Raw genomic sequence first — 20,097 nt, 5'->3', positions numbered from 1 at the left:
CCCAGCCTGAGGCCTCCAGAAACCCTAAGAAACAATAAAGTGTCTCTTGTTCAGATACAGCCTGTTTCCTGCTTTTCTTTGGCTACTTATGCTGTCAGAACTGCGCCTTCTTGGTGAATGTAATTGTGGATTCTCCATGGGGGATTACCCAGGAATGTGCCAGGAGGGTGCCCTCCCTTTGGTCTCCAGCACAACTGACCACCTCTCTCAGCAGGGCCTCTGTCCACCTCTGCCCCTGCTCCCTAGCGCAGCCAGCGTGCCAGGTCCCGGGGTCAGCAGTGCAGAGCATTCTGCTGGCCCCAGCCATGCTTTTCCTGCTCAAGGCTCAATCAGCATCTGGGAATCCAGGAACTGCAGGGAGCAGGAGCCGAGGGAGCTGTGAACACGGCGCCTCAAGCCTCTGCCCTCCTGCCCAGCACGACCCCAGGGACATAGGGGAGATGGCACCACTGAAATAGGCATTGGGTGGAGGGCTTTGGGGGCACATGGGCACTGGTCAGTGTGCACGGGACACTCAGCAGTGCCCAGAGGACTGCATCCCTTGTCCTGTGTCCTGGGCTTCTGGGCTGTGTCCTGTCCCTGTGGCGTGTGTGTGTGTGTGTGTGTGTGTGTGTGTGTGTGTGTGTGTGTGTGTGTTAGCCTCTGTGGGTGTCCCTGCGGAGGTGAGAGCCACCCTGTCTGCTGAGCTGATCCTCACAATGGTTTGCTAAATGCTGGGAGCTGGGTGTCTGGGGAGAGCACAGAGTGATGGGTGTTCCAGGCGTGAGGAGTAAAGCTAGTGCTGGAGTCCAGAGTGTCTGGGCAGCAAGTGAGAAGAGAAGATTGAAGAGGAGCGGGGAGGAGAGGGCACGAGGGAGGAGTGGAGCGCTCATGCTGAGTCTTCAGTGACAGCCCACTCCGCTAGCCGTGGAAAGAGATGTGCCATCACCCACAGGCTCTTTCAGGCCAGGCAAGGTGGGAGAGGCCGAGCATTTAGAAAGAAGACGCAGGGGCTGCCTGAGCAAGCGCTGGCTCTGCCACAGATGGGGCCTCTCCATGGTGCCAGGAGGCCAGTCACACTCACCTGTACATCCAAGGCCACCTCTGGACACGTCCCTGCTGCTTCAGTAGCTCCCCTCCTTGAGGATCCCATCATCCAGCTGGGTCACTCCCTGCCTCCTACTCACAGTCTCCTGCTAACCCCTCAGTCAGGCCACATTCTTCAGGGAGAAATTAGGCAACTGCCTCCAAACTCTCCTTCTGTCCCACCTGCAGGAATCTCGGTGGGTGAGTCATTTGTCCATGTGGATGACTCCTTCCTCGGCTCCCTAATACTCAGGTGTATTTCTCCCGACAGAAGGCATAACTGTGCAGACACTTGAAGGCAGAAAGTGTCTGGACAGAGAGGAGCTTAGAAAGGAGGTGGGTGTGGCTGGAGGGAGCCTGGGAGGAGATAGGGGAGCGAGGGAGGAGGACCGGTCCAGGGCCTGGTGCAGGGGCAACTGTATTAATGATCTATTGCCGTGTGACAACGTTACCCACCACTTAGCGACAATCAGGAAACACATTACCTCAGTTTCTTAGACGGGGAATCCCCCATGGCTCAGCGGAGTACTTCTGCTAGCGATTCTCAGGAGGTTGGGGCTGCGGTCTCAACTGAGGCAGGATCTGTTTCACTCAGGATCTGAGCACATTTGGGGAGTCTTGGCAGGATTCAGCTCGGATGGAAGGCCTGACTTCCCCTCGGTGCTGGGCCATGTGGGTCTCTTCAGACAGCAACTCATAGCACAGAGGCTGAGTCCCCAGAATGAGGGCCCTGAGAGAGAGAGAGACAGAGAGAACCCGGATCAGAGTGAGCAAGTGGTTAGGCACTGATATTTTATAATCAAATCTTGGAAGTGACCTTGGATCACTTTGCTCTCTCCTAGGGAGTCACTAATGGAGTCCACTCTTAAGGGAAGGGCACCATCCACATCACAGGAGGATGTGTCCACCAGGAGGTGTGAGTCGTGGGGAGCCACTGGGGGGAGACATGGACGGTTCTGAAAGGCCCATGCTCTGCCCAGAATCACAGAGACAACGGTGTCCTCACAGTTGGGGTCCTGGCTGCACCCAGGCTTTCTCGGGGGCTCTGGAAAAGACTGCTGATGGAACCATGCACAGCCACGGAGATGGCATGGGGGCGAGGGTGAGCATCTGGCAGTCCAGACGAGCATTTAGCCCAGTGGATCTCAACCTTCCCAATGCCGCGATCCTATAATACAGTTCCTCATGTTGTGGTGACCCCCAACCATAAAATTATTTTCGTTGCTACTTCATAACTGTAATTTTGCTACTGTTAGGAATCATAATGTAAATATCTGTGTTTTCCGATGGTCTTAGGCTCTACAGCAGCGGTTCTCAACCTCTATAGCAGCGACCCACAGCTAGCAGGGTCGCCTAAGACCATCGGAAAACACAGATATTTACATTACGATTCATAACAGTAGCAAAATTACAGTTATGGAGTAGCAACGAAAATAATTTTATGGTTGGGGGTCACTACAACATGAGGAACTGTATTAAAGGGTCGCGGCATTAGAAAGGTTGAGAACCGCTGATTAGCCAGTCCTCCTCTGAGGAGAGGCCCAGTCAGGGAATATGGGGTGCATTCCTCTCCACAGCCACCAGGTGGAGGACCCGGGGGACTCCTTTATGCAGAGCTCATGCTTATGCAGTTTTGAATCTCACTCTAAACTGGATGATTGCGGCCCATAGTGAGGTGGAGACTGGCCAAGGCACACGGCAGGCAGAGTCCAGAGGTCAGGAGTATTGTGACCTTCCAGGCAGAGGCTCCAACCTGTCCCATAGGGCTGGTTTGAACATTAGAAATCCTAACATATTGGAAGCTCTTGCCTATTTTTGCCTATGTGAGGACTGGTTTTCTTTTGTTTCTGGGATTCAGTAAGTGAGCACAGACATGTGTGTGAGTGTATACACACACACACACACACACACACACACTCTAGATCAGGGGTGGGAATGTCTGGCCTGTGGGCCATATAAAGCCCACAAAATCACTTGGTCTGGCCCTGCCAAGGCATTAGGGGTGAGTTAATTAAATGTTTGACCAAATACAGCAGGCTAATTTTTAAGGTGACCATTTGTACGGCCCTTGAATGGTGTTATAACTATCTAGATGGCCCTTGGCAGGAAAACCCTGCTTTAGATGTAAGGACTATGGGAGGGATACTAAGAAGAGCAGACATAGAGGAGGTGACAAGAGAAAGCAAAAACAGGTAGGAGGCACTTCTTACACATGACAGCACCCCTCCAACTTGATATGGAGCTGCTATGCCACATGTGCCTGGACGTTATTTCCAAGACGTACGTACTGCACAATCCATTGTGCAGGCAGGAGACAGACAGGCCCTGACAGGCACGGTGGCTTGTCCAGGATCAAGAAGGAGAAAGAATGAGGGGTTGAGTCTGAACCCAGGTCTATCTCCTCAAATCTGGGACCCTGGCTGCACTCAGACCTTCCAGGGGGCTGTAGAGGAACACGTGTTGGTGTCGTTGGGACAGATATGTAGCCCATGGAGAAGGGGTGTGAGCAGTCAGCAACCTCAAGGACTAGTTGGATATCTGTTATTTGAGGAGGGGACTCAGGGAAGGGGCTCACAGGAAGTGAGGTCGCTTCCCTAAAGAACTTAGAACCCCCGTTACCAGGCAGCCACATTCTAGCCACAGCCCAACAGCCAGTTCACTTGGCAAGAGACACTTGATAGTTGAAGATGTCCTCTTGCTGGTTCTCCAGTTCTCGGGGCTCTTGCTTCCGGAGACCCCGCAGTGGGAGTTTTTCTAAACTCTGGAGACGTTGGTTTAACCCTCATCCCCGGCGTCTCTGGCCATTCTCCAGGCGATCCCCTCAGGTAACCTGTCAGCCCAGTTGAGGCCGGGCCCCCTCTGGGAGCCGTCCCTGGGCAGCCCCAGCCCCTCCTCTTCATGTGCGGGAAGAGCGACCTGAAGGGAGGACCCCTGGGCAGGAACAGGTTGCAGGGCGGGGCATCTCCTAGTGACGCTGTCATGATCACGGCCAGCACAGGGCTGGCAGGGTGGAGAGGGGCTTTCTGAGGGCCTTTCACCTGTGCCAATGAGAGCCCTAGGCCCTCAGGCCGTCACGTCTTTCCTGTCCTTCGTGGAGGTGTGAGTACAATGTGGTGTGTGTGTCTGGAGTGGGAAGAACCACAGGGTCTGCGAAGCACAGACCGGGCTCTGAGGCTTTCCGCCTGGCGGCGGGGCACTGTCTTTACAGAGCGCCCGACAGGAGGTCAGACAGGAGGTCAGACAGGAGCTGACTGATGGGGTTCTCCCGCAGGAGGCACAGGGGCCCCACGCTGCCAAAGGAGTGCAGCTCGGTCTCAAGGTGAGTGCAGAGACCCCAGTAGTCAAAGGGGCCCGGGTTCCAGAAGCCACCCCGCTACTCCCCTGACCCCCTCCCTAGAGTCCTGCTCCCAAAGGAATCTGGGTTTCCCTCTTCTCCCCCCACCCACCCTCACTGTCCAGCCCCTCCTGGCCAGGAGCAAAGTCACTGTGTGCATGTTTGTAGGAATATCATTTCACCTCATGTTCAGTCAAGAGAATTTTTTCATTTTTCTACAGATTTTCCTGTTTTAACACCCCTCCCCAAGTTTGGCCTGCCAATCCTTGCATGCCTCTGTCAGTCTTACCCATCATCATGATTAGTGAGGTTGTTTTTCCCCAAAAGGACACGGGGCTCAGGGTACCATGTCTTGTTGCTTTGCCACTTTCTGCCCCGGAGGAATATATCCCGGTGGCCCTTCCAGGTCAGGAGCTGGGGTCTCCCAGGGCTGTATATCATACCCCGAAGGGGACCAATTGCCATGGCGATCTAGTCCTTCACTGCTGTGGGGCCTGGAGTGATCCTCTTCTGTTGCCATGTCAACAGTGCTGCCCTGAACATCTCACATGTCCTAATCTCCTGACCCCTCCCACCCTAGGAAAAGCCACTGTGTTCTCATCTGAGCATGGGCTGCTTTGTCAGAAATCCCAGGGATGACACTGTTAATACAGGGACTTGATGTCCATCCTCAGCCAGCAAAATATGACCTAAGTTACTAATGTGCTTCATCATTCCCCTCCTCCAATTCTACTTTGTTGTTGTTAATACTCACCTGAGGATACTTTTTTCATTGCTTTTTAGAGAGCTTTCAGTGGGGGTGGGGGACACTCTAACCACTGAGCATACCGGACAGGGGCAATTCTACTTTTCATGCCAAGAACATTTTCTTCCCTGCCACCAGTCACTGAGGGCTTGGGGGTTCGGTCTGAGCTGCAGCTGCCAACCCACCTGGTGGTCCGTGATGCTGTTTTGACTGCATGTCCCTCCTCTGTCCCACCCCAGGGGCAAGAAGCATCAACCGGGAACACAAATAAAGTCTGTATGGTGCAGACCGCCCGGGCACACCGGCTGGGCAAGCTGGTGGAGCACCTGGTGCCTGCCGTCCTGGGCAGGGACCCCACCTTCGTCCCCACCTTTCTCTGGAACTACAGAACTTTGGCCACCACCCAGCAGGTGTTGGACCTACTATTGACAAGGTGAGCACCTGCCCCTCCACAGCACAGTGGTCATCCGGGCACTTGCTAGCTGTGAGTCTTCAGGTCACGCATCTCCTTGAGTCTGTGTGCTCCTCAGAACAGCGGGGTGAACCCAGGAGCAAACTCATAGGATAATTATAGAAACCTGATGGGGTCCTCCCTGTAACGTGCTCTCTGGGTGCCTGGCCACTGGAGAGGTCTGCGGGGGGGGGGGGGGGGGGAGGGGGGAGGGGGCGGGGGGGGGCAGGGGGTGGTGGTTGTGCTAATTGGTCATTTTCTCTTCCTCATGACGAAGCCTCTGCCTCATCCCTCACTTTCCTCGGGGCCTTGGGCTGAGCTGTTTTCTCATTTGAAAAGGAGATTGGAGATTTCATTAGGGTTCTCTGTCCTGGGTGAAGCCAGAGCAGGAATCCCAGGGGGGAGCAGCGGGCTAACTGAGATGCCTGTGATGGGGCTCGTTCATTCAGCAAATATATCAGCAGGTGCAGGCATGTTCTAGGCACTGACCACAATCCAGTGCACAGAGCAGACCCCAACCCTGCTTTTCAGAGCTTCCTTGTAGTCGTGAGTGAGACGGTCACCCTAGACTTCACAGGCAGGTAGCGTCCACAGGGCAGTCGATGTGACGTCCTCCTGGTCTCCTCTAGGTATGGCTGCATCTTCCCCTATGCTGAAGAGGATGGTGGGCCTGTGGACCAGCAGAAAAAGTGAGTGGGCTTTGGATCAGAACCGTGAGGGGAGTATAGGGACTACGAATTGGAGGTGCTGGCAGAACCCTGCATCCCATACATCGTGGGATTTCTACAAAAGGGCGCAGGTCTGAGGACTTTACCTAGAAAAAAGGGCAGGAGTCCTAGAGAGCTTTGGATGTGGATTTGGGTGGTGGGAGAGCATTGGGAGGTTAGTGGACAGAGTCAGCCCCTCAGAAAATCCATCCCCATCCCCTCCCCACCCAGCCCTGCATCCACTCCCCCACCCTGGGACCTGGAACAGGGGATGTGGGGCGCATCCTGCTCACTAATCTGGCTGAAGCTCCACAGTGGGTGCTTGGCTGGTGCTCCCGGCCCTGTGGGAGTTGAGTGTCAGTGGGAGGAGAAGACGCACACGGGGCACCTAGTGAATTAGCAGCATGAAGGTGCAGGAGCTAAAGTTCGAGGTGCTAGGACATCTCTACGAGGCCAGGGCTGGAAACAGAGACCTGTTGTTCTCCTATTGATCAGTTATTTATGGAGTCCCTACTGTATGCCAATGAGGGCAATGAACAGAGCAGACACCACCCTTTTCTGCCCTCCTGGAGTTGACATTGGGGCGGGAAGGGGGCAGGGACACTGCCAGGCTTCCCTGAAGAAGGGGCAGGTTGTCTCACCATGGATCAAAAGCTCTCAGTTACGGAGCTTCAGCCAGCCCCTCCCTGGTGGCCAGGTGGACCTCTGCCAGACGGAAGGGGGGCAGGAGCAGGAGGCACAGGACCCCAGGCTCCCACAGGGGTACTCTGGAGGTTGGTGTGGAAGGAAAGGCCAGGCCTCAGACTCTGCGGCCCATGTCTCTCCCCAGGGCCATCATCTCCATCCTGGGCATGTGGCTGGACCGGTACCCTGAGGATTTCTTCCAGCCCCCAGAATTTCCCTGCCTGGTGATGCTGCTGGCCTACCTCGACCTCAATTTTCCAGGCTCAGACCTGGAGCGCCAGGCCCAGCTGCTCCTTTCAGAGCTGGAGCGCCGTGAGCCCGCAGAGGCAGAGGCAGAGGGTGAGGAGGACTCGGGTGGGTGATGTGGGCGCGTGGGGAGGAGATGGGGCTCGGCCACACAGAGAAGAGCTGTTAGAGGCCAGAGGCAGAGTCCGCTCAGATCACCAGCCCCATGGCCTGCATTCCGGAAAGACTTCCTGGGGTGGGCTCTTGAACGGGGACTCCATCGATGGATAGGAGAGAGTTTCTGTCTCTAGAAGGCACACCGAGGCAGTCATGGTGACAACATGTTCTCTTCTGGGATCCACAGAACCAGCTCCAGAGCAAGAGCAAAGAAGACCTCAAGAGGCAACGCCGCCTCCAGTGGCGTCTCCAGAACCAGAGCAGGCTCCGGGCTCAGCCCTCCCTGACCTCCAGGAGGCAGAAGAGCCACCGCAGCTCCTGCGAGGCCTGTGGTCCCCGGTCCTGGGCTGCAGGGTCGTGTCAGCTGCCACGGCAGAGAGGGCTCTCCCTTGCTGCTCACCCCTTAATTGAAGTTTTTACACTTTTGTGTTTAATATATATTAGATATACTTAAAATTTTATTGTAGTTTCTGTAATATTCAGTTAAAATAAAATGTATTTCAAATAGAATATAATAAAATGTTAATAAAATAAAATTATATTTAATAAAATCTGATAAGAAATGTCAGTGTTAAGAAAGAATTAACCTTGAATCGTATGAACCTAACGTAATTTAAATGGCTACTGGTAATGGATTAAAGAACAAATGTTGATACATGCAAATAAATGATCACCATGCACTCGTTAAAAATCAGGCTACATTGACTTAGTGTGTGAGCAGATGTCCAGAGTACAGTATTAATGAAAAGACTAGTTATAGCACAGTTGAAGGAGATCATCACTGTGTATTGGGACAGTGTGTGTGTGTGTGTGTGGGGGGAGGGTAGGGGTTGTTTTTGTCCCAGATTGAAAAAAAGGCAGGGTGAAGGGGGTACAATATGAAACCTCTACCCCCAACAAGCTCTGTGTCAAAAATGAATTATGTTTAAGTGATAAATTATTATCTAGCAATTTTCCAAGGTCATATTGGCACACCAAAGTCCTTAATTAGGTGGCTTCTAGGTTGTTTTTTTAAAAATATATTTTTATTGATTTCAGAGAGGAAGGGAGAGGAAGAGAGAGAAACATCAGTGATGAGAGAGAATCATTCATTGGCTGCCTCCTGCATGCTCCCCACTGGGGTTCAAGCCTGCAACCCAGGCATGTGCCCTGACCGGAATCAAACCATGAGCCACTAGTTCATAGGTAGACACTCAAACACGGAGCCAACATGGTTTCTAGGTTTTTATTTTCCCTATATGGCTATAGATATTGCTGTGGTAAACACCTACTTGCCTTTTTTTTTTTTTAACCAGATTTATTGCTGTTTAATTACTTTCTTGGGATAAATTCCCAGGGGAATGATGGCTGAATCAAAGGTATTCAATAAATTCTCTGTGACTCTAGCTTGGCATTGCCAAATTGTTTTACCTCTTAGACACGTGGGCCATTTTCATTTTATTTTAGTGTATTGCTGAACCACTTATTTGCCGAGGAAATCATTATGTTGGGTAGATGAAGGCTCATCCTATGAACTGGGAGAAGTTTGGCTTCAGTATTCACCTGTTTCTCTCAAACCTTCAGGGATGTGGAGGCTTAATCTCGGGTTCAATAACCTGCCCTTTGGCGCCCCCCAGGGATAGAAGGGCTGGCTGGCGGGCAGAAAGCTGGAGATGGGGGAGGAGTTCATCTGCCACTCAGAGGCCCAGGTGGTAGCTGTATGGAGGCCAACCAGGCCTTTGACCATGCGGTTCCCTCCGTCTGGAGTGCTGGTCCTCCATGCTTCTCCTCGCAGCAGCATCTTCTCTTCAATCCACCTAAACGCTGCCTCCTGAGGAAGGCTTCCTCAGCTCCCCAGGCAGACGGTGTCCCTTCCTGGGTGCCCAGGGCGCCCCGTTTGTGCCATTAAATTAGCAGTGTTCACAGTGTGTGACTGTCCCCTCGCTCGTTCCGCCCTGTGAGCTGGCCGCGTGTCCTACTCATGTGGCCTGGAGAGTCCTGGCACACGGCAGGGCCTCGAGAAATAGTTGTCGGGTGAGTGGATGTCCTTCATGACTGTGGAGTCTGGGGGTTCACTAACTGAGGTAGGACATGCAAGGGAGGTGTACTGGAGTTGTGTGTGTGGCCCCACCCAAGCCCTGGAGCTGGGAGGGTGAGCTGGGAGGGTGAGCTGGGAGGGTGAGCTGGGAGGGTGAGCTGGGAGGATGAGCTGGGAGGGTGAGCTGGGAGGATGAGCTGGGAGGATGAGCTGGGAGTATGAGCTGGGAGTGTGAGCTGGGAGGGTGAGCTGGGAGGGTGAGCTGGGAGGGTGAGCTGGGAGGCAGGGAGATGGATAACCTTGTGACCTTGTGTGGGTCTGAGATGCTTCAGATCAGGCTCTGAGGGCAGGTGGGTCCCTGAAACTGACTGCGTTCATCTTAGGGAGCAAGTGCGTGTGATGTCACCTCAGGAATGCAGTGAGGCTCAGCTGTGCTGCCGAAGGACCCGTGAGGCGTCACAACACCGGCCGCCATAATTGGAGGCCCCGAGGATGGGCAGGGAGGGCCCTGAGACCAGGCCGGCAGGAAGCAAAGGGCAGAGGAGGCTTGGGCTGGCCCAGAGGAGGTGCTGCTCTCTCTTCCCAGCTTCTCCACCGTCCCCAGCTGCTCCACCTCCACATCTCTGACTTGGCCCTTGTCCCGCTGCCATCAGAGGGGCCCCGCTGCCATGACGGCCACGCCAGTCGAGGAATCCCTCTTCCGAATCATCCACAGCTACCACCAGTACGCGGCCCGGGAGGGGGACGTGGAGACCCTGTCCCTGGAGGAGCTGAAGGCCCTGCTCATGGACAACGTGCCCCGCTTCATGGAGAGCCTGGTGCGGGGCCTGGGGGCAGGTGGGGGGCAGTAGAGGGTGGGTTGTGGGGTTTGACGTGAGGGTTTTGTACAGGGAGCGTCTCCCAGGAGCACTGGAACTTAGGGGAGGGGAGGGGAGTGCTGAGGCAGGATCAGCGGCCACGGGGAGGACGGCCCTGGCGGCTTTTCCTCCTGAAACTCCCTGCCTGGCCCCGCTCCAGCCCAAGCATCGCTAACGCCTGCAACCCACCCTAACCCCAAAGCCGTGTGGTGCTCTGCTTGTTTTGCTTCCCCTGAGAACAGGTCCTAAACCCTCCCTCTGCCCCTAGGCCCTGCCCAACCTTCTCCTGGGGTCTAGCACAGCCTCCTCCTGCCCACCCCCATGCTGGGGAGGATAGCTGGGTTAAGGGGAAGCCAGGAGGGACTAGGTGTGGGCAGGTAGGACATGGAGCTCCCCTCCCCCTCTTGTCCCAGGCTGTCTCAGACCAGCCCAGGGGCCCAGCCCTGAATCTAGGCTGCTCAGTCACCTGCTCAGGCCTGGAATCTTCTCTGCCATCAGGACCAGCCATGTGATTACCCGGCTCCCTGGGGACTGCAAGGCCAACATGAGTGTCTGCCCTCGGTGCCCGCGGTGCCATGCCCCCGGGGTGACCCAAGGCTGCTGCATCCTGGACAAGCACCCTAGTCCCTGCAGGTCTCCCTGGCCTCTCTTTGGGGAACATCAGAGGAGAGTCTTGTCCTGGGCTTATTGGAGCGCAGCCACCAGGTCACAGAGAGGGGACGGGGTGACTGTGATGAGTCCCCTGTTTCTAGGGAAACCTTGTCACCTGGGCACGGGGCCCACAGGGCAGGCCCCTGGGCACAGGGCGGAGATGGCAGCCTGGCCAGGTGGGCTGCGTGAGGGAAGCCGGTGCGCTGTCGGGTCAGCCAGCCTGTGGCGGGCTCCCTCACCTTCGCCTGTCCGTCTCCTCCTGCACTCTGACCCTGACTTCCTCCCTGCTGTGCCTTCCACCTCGAATGCTCCTTTGCTCTCCTACGCCACCCCCAGGCCTTAGCCCTCAGGGCCAGTGCTCTGGGACATCCGGACAGTCCCGGGGCCCATGGCGTGGGCCTCCCCCCATCCTGCCCTTTCCTTAGGACACAGGCCAGTTGCCATGAACAGTCCTGGGCAGATGGCACCGCCTGCGGAAATCTGACCCACTGGGTGCCGGCCCTGCCATGGAGCTAGAGATGCAGACCTGAGGGCAGGTGGGCGGTGCCTCGGGCAACTCCCGTGTGCAGCCCCAGGCTGGGCGGCCCCTGAGGGTGTCTGTTCAGCTGGGGAGACAGACTTAAAGCCACCAGCAGAGGGCCAGGCGCTCAGCCCTGCTCAGCCACTAGCCGGTCAGCCAGGCTGCACCATCTGCCTGCCCCCTGCGCCCCGGTCCAGGTGCCCGGCCCCTGGGCCCCTTCTGCCTGGTTCTGCCGCGCAGTGTCCTGGCCTCCGAGTGAGTGAGGAGTGTTCCTGCGAGCCCCCGGCCGGCAGGGCCACACTCAGCTTCCCCGCGCCGTTTCTTCACCAGCGGGCGGTGGAGCCTGCCCCTCTGCCAGGGCCCAGTGCCGGGCGCTGGCTGACCCTGGGCCCCCTCCTCAGGGCCGGGAGAAGCCGTACTTCGTCACCGCGCTGTTCCGGGCGGCGGACAAGGACAAGGACAACCAGATCTGCTTTGACGAGTTCCTGTACGTCCTGGGCCGGCTGCTGAGGGACTACCACCTGCAGTACCACCGGCAGCGGTGCGCCCACTACTGCGCCCAGCACGGCCTCTACTAGGGGAGCAGGGCACCCCCCGGGCCTGCCCGAGGAGCCACGCGGCCCAGCCGGGGCGGCCGAGGGGAGCTCTGCCACGCGTGTCTATGTGCCCAATGTGTGTGCGCACGCATGTGCATGGGTGTGTAAGGACACCTGGGAGGGAAGAGAATAAAGCAACTTCACAGCAGTTTCTGGTGTCGCTGTCTTCATGGTTAGGGCGTCAGTGATGGGTCCAGGAGGGGAGGTGTGGATCCCCCAAATAGGGGGTCATCTATTTTGGGTGAGAGAGAGATCCCCTGCCTCCAGGATCCCCTGTCTGAGGGGGGAGGCAGCCCCTGCTCTCAGCCTCTGTCTGAGAGAGGGGAGTGTTCTCTTTGGGGAGCAGACCCTCTGACACAAGATGCTGATCACTCCCTCACGGCACCTACATGGTGGGACAGGACAGGAGGGCAGAGGCACTCGACGTGGACCCTGGTTTGAAGGTCTCTTGTCTCTGGGTGAGAGCCCCAAGGATCAGCGTGCAAAGGGGGCGCCTGGGAAAGGCCAGGACGGGGGTGGGGTGGGGGTGGGGGTGGGAAGATGATGCCGACAATTACCTGGGTGGCGGGGTCAGGGCCAGTCTGGGAGGTAGACCGTGAGGTGGGTTTTGTGCAGCTGAGTCAGAGACGGGGACCGGGGCAGAGCCAACAATCCAGCCTGTTAGGGGGAAGAGCGATGAGTGGCACTTGGGTGACTGTCAATCAGGGAAGTCTTCCTGGAGGAAAGAGGGCTGGGTCTGGTTTTACTAATAAAACATGATGATAGACGTGGCATTACTCCAGCTCAGGGCTACGTGTGACTCACGGATCCAAGTCCTCCCTGGCCCCGACCCCTCCCCGCGGAGACCTGCCCTGCCCTGTCTGTGTTGTCTGAGTTTCTTTCTCTCCCGAGAGCTCAGGAATCGGACAGAATCCCTCTGGGAGGCGCTCCTCTGCCTCAGGCCCCGCGAGGGCTCATCTTGGTGGGCTTCTTCTCTGAGGATTGTCTGGGAACCCACGTCCCAGTTACTGTGGTAGAAACAATGGGTTTTAAGGGAACGATGGGCGATCATCCTCATTGCTCCCCCGTGCAGGTGACTGGGGGGTTGGGGGGGTGAGGTGTCCTTTAAGGGCCCTGGCTGGCTCTTTCCCAGCCGGGTCTGTGTCACAGAGGGCAGAAGCGCCCTGAGGGCTGAGTGGGGGCCTTTGTGTCTGGTCAGTCAAGCTCTGAAGGGGATTTCCCTGCCGCTCCCTCCCTGGGGGGCCCCATCGCCATCCCTTCCACACTTGCCCGTCTGCCAACACTCGCCTTTGGGGACTCAGCTGGGCCCCCACCCCCTTCCCTCTGGGCCCTCCTGCCCTCCCGAGGCCTGAACTCCCTGTGGGGGTGTGTGTCCTGCTGCACCGTGTGGGGCTGTCTGTGTCCTCCACCAAGCCAGGCACCATGTCTTGTCACCTCCATGTCTTCCCAACAGACCCAGTTGGGAGGCACTGTTGTAAGCACTTTCAATAGTTCGACTCATTTAATACTAACAAAAAACAATATGTGGTCATTCTTATTATTATCTCAATTTGGAGAAGCTGAGACACAGATATATGAAATATCAAATTTTTTTAATCTATTATTTCTTAAATCTATTTATATGGACAAGTTTTCCTTTCTTTTTTATCCATTTGACCTTCTTCAGGTCCTTGATTTTTTATTTCTAAGAAAATATTTTCCTCCTTAAAAAAATATCTAAAAATAAATAAATAAATAAAAGCTTCTTTCACATCAGTTGCCTCTGAAAGTAGCTTTGGGAGCTTATTTTGGAAGTCAAAAGCTGGCTCGCTCTCTCTGCACCTCAGCACCCTGGCAGTGGATGGTGGTTCACGACTATATTTAAAAAATATTTTCAGAATAGAATCTGGTTAGTGAGATAAAACAACACACTAAGCAAAGTGCAGAAAGGACATGAGTACAATTGGAAACAGGAACTGAAGTGCCACCAGGATTCTGCCTTTCCAGCACGAAACTGTGGGAGCTCCCCCGCGCACTGTGGTCTGGATTCCTTCCCGCCCGGGCGTCCCGGGGCGCTGGCATCTGACGCAGAAGTGGAGCGAGGCCGGGCCACCAGCATGCCGCGTGGACTCCACCCGTCACGGCTTCGGCGGTTTCAGAGTCTGCACGGGCATCTGTCCGCTAACAGCGGTGGCTCCACCTAGCGGTGTCTGAGAGCCTGTTCTATGTTTGTTGTCTTGAGAACGTTATCCCCATGGGTCTCTGTGGCGCAATCGGTTAGCGCGTTCGGCTGTTAACCGAAAGGTTGGTGGTTCGAGCCCACCCAGGGACGCCTTTGTTATTAAAAGGCTGATAAAGCTTGCTGGCTCCTCTCCACACTTTCTCTCTCACCCATTACCTCCGGAGAGAGGCAGTACTTGCCTTCTGTGTGTGTCTCTTGCACAACAGGAGACCCTCAGCCAAGGTTTTAGTAAAACAGGTCCCGGGGACCCAGAAAGCTTCATTTGTTTGTAATAGTATTTTTTTGAACACTTCCCTTATACTTTTAAAATTAAATTGTGTCCGTCATTGTGGGGTTACAAATAATGTGACTGAGTCCCAGGCATCTCCCCCGCCTCGCCGCCATCCCCCGCTCCCCCAATAGTGTGGACGCCGCCCCTCCCAGGCTTCGGACCCGCGCCGCGAGGGAGGTCGGTGCTCTCGGGTCCGGACCAACCACCCAGAAACCGCTCCCCACGCCCTCCCTCCCCTCTGCTCCGATGTGCCCGACCTGCGCGCTCTTTCTGTCAAGCTCTTTTGTCTCGGAGCTTCTCTGGTGTCCCCCGGTTCCTGCTGTGGTCGCTTATTTTGTTCGATTCCGTTCAACACTTCAATCACACGTTCACGCTTTAGCAGGCACCTTAGCAAAGGCTGACGCCTTCAGGCATTTGTCTGTTTGAAAATACTGAACATTCAACACAGGCCCCGAGCATGCTTTCCGAATTGAATGGTTGAGTTCATGGGAAGATCACACAAAATAAACCACCAGGATTTCAGGGCCAGCACCCGGGGCAGGACCCAGCCCAGGCAGATTGCATGATCTCGGAATTCCCCCCTCATTGGTCTTGAGATTCTGTTTTAAGGGCAGTTTTGTTTCACCTTTTACCATACCTGAATTTTCCTTTTATTTGCCTTTAGAATGTTCCTGCTCAGCATGTCTTGGAGTGGGAGTTTTAATAAGTAGGCACAGTAAGGACAGAAAAAAAGGCCCTTCTTTTTCTTTCCTGTGGCCTTCCACAATTTATGAGAAGCACCTGGTAATTAAACCGCAAGATTGTTAGCTCCTCTGATTCAAACAGCCCCTCTGTTTAAACTGCAAGACAAGTTCCTCTCAACACTACATTCTTGCATACACACCCCTCCTCCCTGCTGTGGTTACAACTCAGGGAGTATTAGTAGACAGTTCCCTTTCCCCCTCCCCTTCAAACAAGCCTTTTTTGAACTCTTCATAACTTTTACACTAAGCATGGTTTGCAGGCATGGGAAAAATACTGATAAGACACCTTCCTAAGGACATCCGCCCCAAATCTCCCTCCCTTCTTGGTCACCTAGCAACAGCAGTCATTACCCTTTCAAAGAGTGGGCTGCTGTTTATTTCTTGCCCTTGTATTGATTAGCAATGCCAATTCATCCAACTAAGAGTCCTGTGTCTCTCAGGAATGGGTCTTTCTTAGCATCCCCACTGTGTGCTCTGCTATTGGTAGGGAGCTGCCCATGGGAGGTATTGCCTTAGAGATAGATTTTAAAGCATTGCAGCTGCGGCCCTCAAGTCAATTAAGCTCCACTTATTAGGAAGGTCTACAAGGCAAATTCTCATGGCCCTCACAGCAGCCAAACCCAGAATAGATGTAAGACCGCACAAACGTACTAATATTAGCAATCGGCAAGTATGGGGAGTAGAGAAAAGAGCAATGATAGACCTATTGCTTCTCCTTTCAATTCTGTGAAAGCTCAGGTCACACCATCGCATTTTCCCCTCTGTTTTCAGTTTGAGTTATAAGTGGCAATAAGGAATTAAGTGGACTCAAGAGCCACAGGTGTGATTACCTCTGTGCCCTGGGCTTGTGCAAATGAGGGTCCTGCAAATCTGATATAGGAAATGGCCTTTCCCCATCTGAGTTTTCTTCTTCTTCTTTTGAAATATATTTTTATTTATTTCAGAGAGGAAGGGAGAAGGAGAAAGATAGAAACATCAACGATGAGAGAGAATCATTGATTGGCTGCCTCCTGCAGGCCCCACACTGGGGATTGAGCCCGCAACCTGGGCATGTGCCCTGACTGGGAATCGAACCCTGACCTCCTGGTTCATAGGTTGGTGCTCAATTACTGAGCCACCTTGGCCGGGCCCCATGTGAATTTTCTAAACTGAGCCAAATGCCCTCTGTTTGAGCTAGGATAACCATATTCCTAAGCAAAGCCAGGAGAATAATGATATGATCTCAGGAAATTCTTGAACTCTTAGACCTCTAATCTCATTGGTTTCATTTAGTCTCATAGACCATAGTTTTTGAAACTGTAGAGACTAAGGTCTGGACCATGTTGGGGACTGCAATGTCTCTAAGATAAAAAATACCAACACTTGAATCTAGAAGTGAGTGGTGGAATGGGAAAAGATATGGTTAGGACTTAGGAACCACCTCAATGCTCCTTGGGTTAGTGTTTGTCATCCTCTTCCTTAGACTGCTCCGAAGGGATTCTATTCAAGCCTTTGTGACTCAGCAACGGGCACAAACACAGGTACCTTCCTTCCTTCCAAGACAGTGTTCAACAGAAAACCTTGACATAAACCACGCATTACACCTGTGTTACAGCATCCTCAGGGAGTCAGGTGAGAAGGAGGAAGGTCAGAGGATCCAGTCTGGAATGCTCTCTGGAGCAGGGCCTTGTTGAGGTCTAGTCGGATATGTTAAACTGTAGTTGTAAAGAAAATGTGTTCCTTTTGACTACAAAAAGCCTGTGCTCACCCTCTGAAAAGTCAGAAGATAAGAGAACACCTACTACCCCTACCAAGTGCTAAGCCACCGTATGTAAATGCGTTATTTCTTGCCTCTCACTACACCTCTATTGCCAGGAACAAATTTTCCCCAGAAAGAACCTGGCACTGATTAATTTCAGCTGCTTCCACTTGCATATGATAAAGCTGCTAATTGCCTGAGAAAAGACTCCTGAGTTGCAGTGTAGAGGGAAGCATACTCAATTAGCAATAATTCTGTTTCTATGAAATCCTATAGTTATTATATCACTACTGCACAAAACCAGACTTGGGTCTAGTTTATGTCTCTGCACCATTAATTAACTTTCTGACTATAATCAAGTTACTTGACCTCGTTTAGTTTTATTTCTCAAAGATGAAACTGAGATAATAGTAAGATGTTCTCATCTAGGTAAAATGTTGGAGTATTCCAGCCCTGTTTAGATGGCTGACTCTACTGAAATTTTTGCTATTCTGCCTTTAAAATAAGTTTTGTTTTCACTTCCTGCTAAGAATCAGCCTAGAGGCTATTTCAGGAAGAGAAATGAAGTTGTGGTGGCAGGAAACAAGTTATGCTATGAGTAAAAGCCAACCTTATCCATGTAGACTGGGTCCAACCATGAAAAACAAAGTCATTGTGCAGAAATTTGCAAGGATTAAGGCCACTTATGTGCTTCTTATGATTCTCACAAGTATAAGATTTTCATTCAAATAACTTTTCCCTGGACAAAATATTGCTGAGCCCATCAATCCACACCCACCCACCCCTTGTAGTTCTGTGAGCTGAGAGCTTTTCCAAGTTCAGAAAAACTGGTCTGACTTCCACAAACCTTGATCACAGAGTGAAAGTTACTTATTGTCTGGATTGTGCTGGAAGAACTGTAGGGAGAAGCATTAACTGAGTCACAAGAGTGGAAACTTCCAGCTGAAAAATAGTATTGCACTGTAAAATGTTCTTCAAACTGTCCATTTTACTTACAGCAACATTTCCTTACCAGCTCTCCAATATGCCTCCTCTCATTGGTTATTACAAGGGAAACATCACCACCATTTTCATCATCAATTCCTCAGAATATTGAGGGACAGAGCTATATCACCAATAGTAAAGTTCTTAAAGAAATTCTGGGTTATGTTGTTATAAAGGAGGTTATTTTTTTTGGCATTATCTGTCCAATGTTGAAAGGATTGATAGTGTGCAGATAGTCAGCATATTCATAGATAGATTTGCCATAAGTTGAAATAGTTTGAGGGAAAAGGTGATAAAATAGAGGTACAGAAAACATTCTACACACTAGGATTCCACAGCCAGGAACTTTTGGTAATATTCTGTTGCCACTGCCTAGAGCATGTAATTGGTGAAAGGATTCTCTTCTATTTCATCTTAGTGATTATCTTTATAATTTCTTACATAAAAAACAGAATCACTAAGAATAGAAATAGTGTGTAAAAATTACAAATGACAAGAAGAGGGAAATGGAAAAAAGAAAAAATTGCAAATAATAGAAAAAACTTAATTAAAAAAGTCAAGGAAATTTAAAACATTTATCAATAACCAATGATTGAGACATTATAAATCCAGATTTATGGGTTTGGCTAAAATAGTATTTAGGATAAAAAAGAAACTCTTATATTAAAAGTGAGTAAAGGCTAAAATTGATAACCTAAGCATGAAACTTAAAATTAGAAAAAGGATAGAAAAAATCCAAGTAAAGAAGAAAGAAGTTAATAAAGATAAGAGCAAAACAATTAAAATATAAAACCCAAGATACAATATATATAATCTACAAAGTTTAAAGTTGGTTCTTTGAAAAGACTAATAGCATTGACAAACTTCTGGTGAAATTTATGATAAATATAAGTGCAGAAATATTAATTACAAAACACTGACAAGTCAAATCCATCAGCACTGAAAATTTTCTAATAAATCATGATAAAATTAGATTTACTCAGAAATGTAAGTTTTTTAACAGCAGAAAATCCATAAATATAATTAGCCACACTAATAGACTTAAGGAGAAAAAGTATCTTCTCAATTTTTAGAAAAAAGCATTCAGTGAAATGATTAAGCAAACTTAGAAAGCATCATTTCCAAAAAAAAATGTATCTTCCAAAATCTTACAGAAAATAGTCTTATATGTATTGAAAAGGAAGAAAATAAAGCTCTATAATAATTAAAGATATGAATGTCTACAAAAAAGACATGACGATCTGCAAATAAATAATCTGAAAAACATTTTAAGTATCCTATATAACCCTATATAATAAAAGGCTAAGATGCAAATCGACCCAACAGTGGAACAACCAGTCACTATGATGCTCACTGACCACCAGAGGGCAGATGCTCAATACAGGAGCTGCCTCCTGGTGGTCTGTGCACTCCCACAGGGGGAGCACCGCTCAGCCAGAAGCCCGGCTCATGGCTGGCGAGCGCAGCAGCTGTGGCGGAGCCTCTCCCACATCTGCAGCAGCACTAAGGATGTCTGAGGGCTCTAAGCCGTCAGTCAGACATCCCCTGAGGGCTCCCAGACTGCGAGGGAACCCCTCCCCCCAGGGCATGAATTTCGTGCACTGGGCCTCTAGTCTGGATATAAAATCATTGCTCCCTAAATCAACTGCATTTCCATTACACCATAAGCAGACATTTAGAAATTATAAATTTTAAATTACCATTTGAATTAGCAAAGATACACACACACACACACACACACACACCCCTCTAAGAAGAAATCCCACAAGATCTGTCCAAAACATATATGGAGAAGACTATGCAATTTATGAACGCTATGAAAGGAACACCAAAAAATTGATTAGATATACCAAATTTATGGTTTAAAAAACTCAATGACACAAAGATACAAATCCTCCTCAAGTTAAGTTACATATTTAATGTTATTCTAATTCAAAGCCCAACAAATATATATATATATATATATATATATATATATATATATATATATATATAATTGATTTTTTATGGAGAGGAAGGAAGAGGGAAAGAGAGTTAGAAACATCAATGAGAGAGAAACACCGATCAGCTGCCTCCTGCATACCCTTTACTGGGGATGTGCCTGCAACCAA

At 51.4% G+C, this 20,097-nt stretch overlaps 1 protein-coding gene across 1 annotated transcript; it reads left to right on the top strand.

Annotated features, from left to right (window-relative positions):
- Positions 1 to 10,073: 10,073 nt before the first annotated feature.
- LOC307093532 (protein S100-A15A-like) lies at positions 10,074 to 12,011 on the top strand (the record flags this gene model as incomplete). Its single annotated transcript, XM_079761701.1, has 2 exons — positions 10,074 to 10,223; positions 11,835 to 12,011. 2 exons carry the CDS (start codon positions 10,074 to 10,076, stop codon positions 12,009 to 12,011), a joined length of 327 nt encoding a protein of 108 aa, XP_079617827.1.
- Between the last annotated feature and the right edge of the window lie 8,086 nt (positions 12,012 to 20,097).

This window comes from Cnephaeus nilssonii, assembly GCF_951640355.1.
Source record: "Cnephaeus nilssonii genome assembly, chromosome: 21".
Classification (NCBI taxonomy): Eukaryota; Metazoa; Chordata; class Mammalia; order Chiroptera; family Vespertilionidae; genus Cnephaeus; species Cnephaeus nilssonii.
The sequence above is the reverse complement of the archived record's forward strand: the minus strand, read 5'-3'. Positions and strand labels throughout refer to the sequence as shown.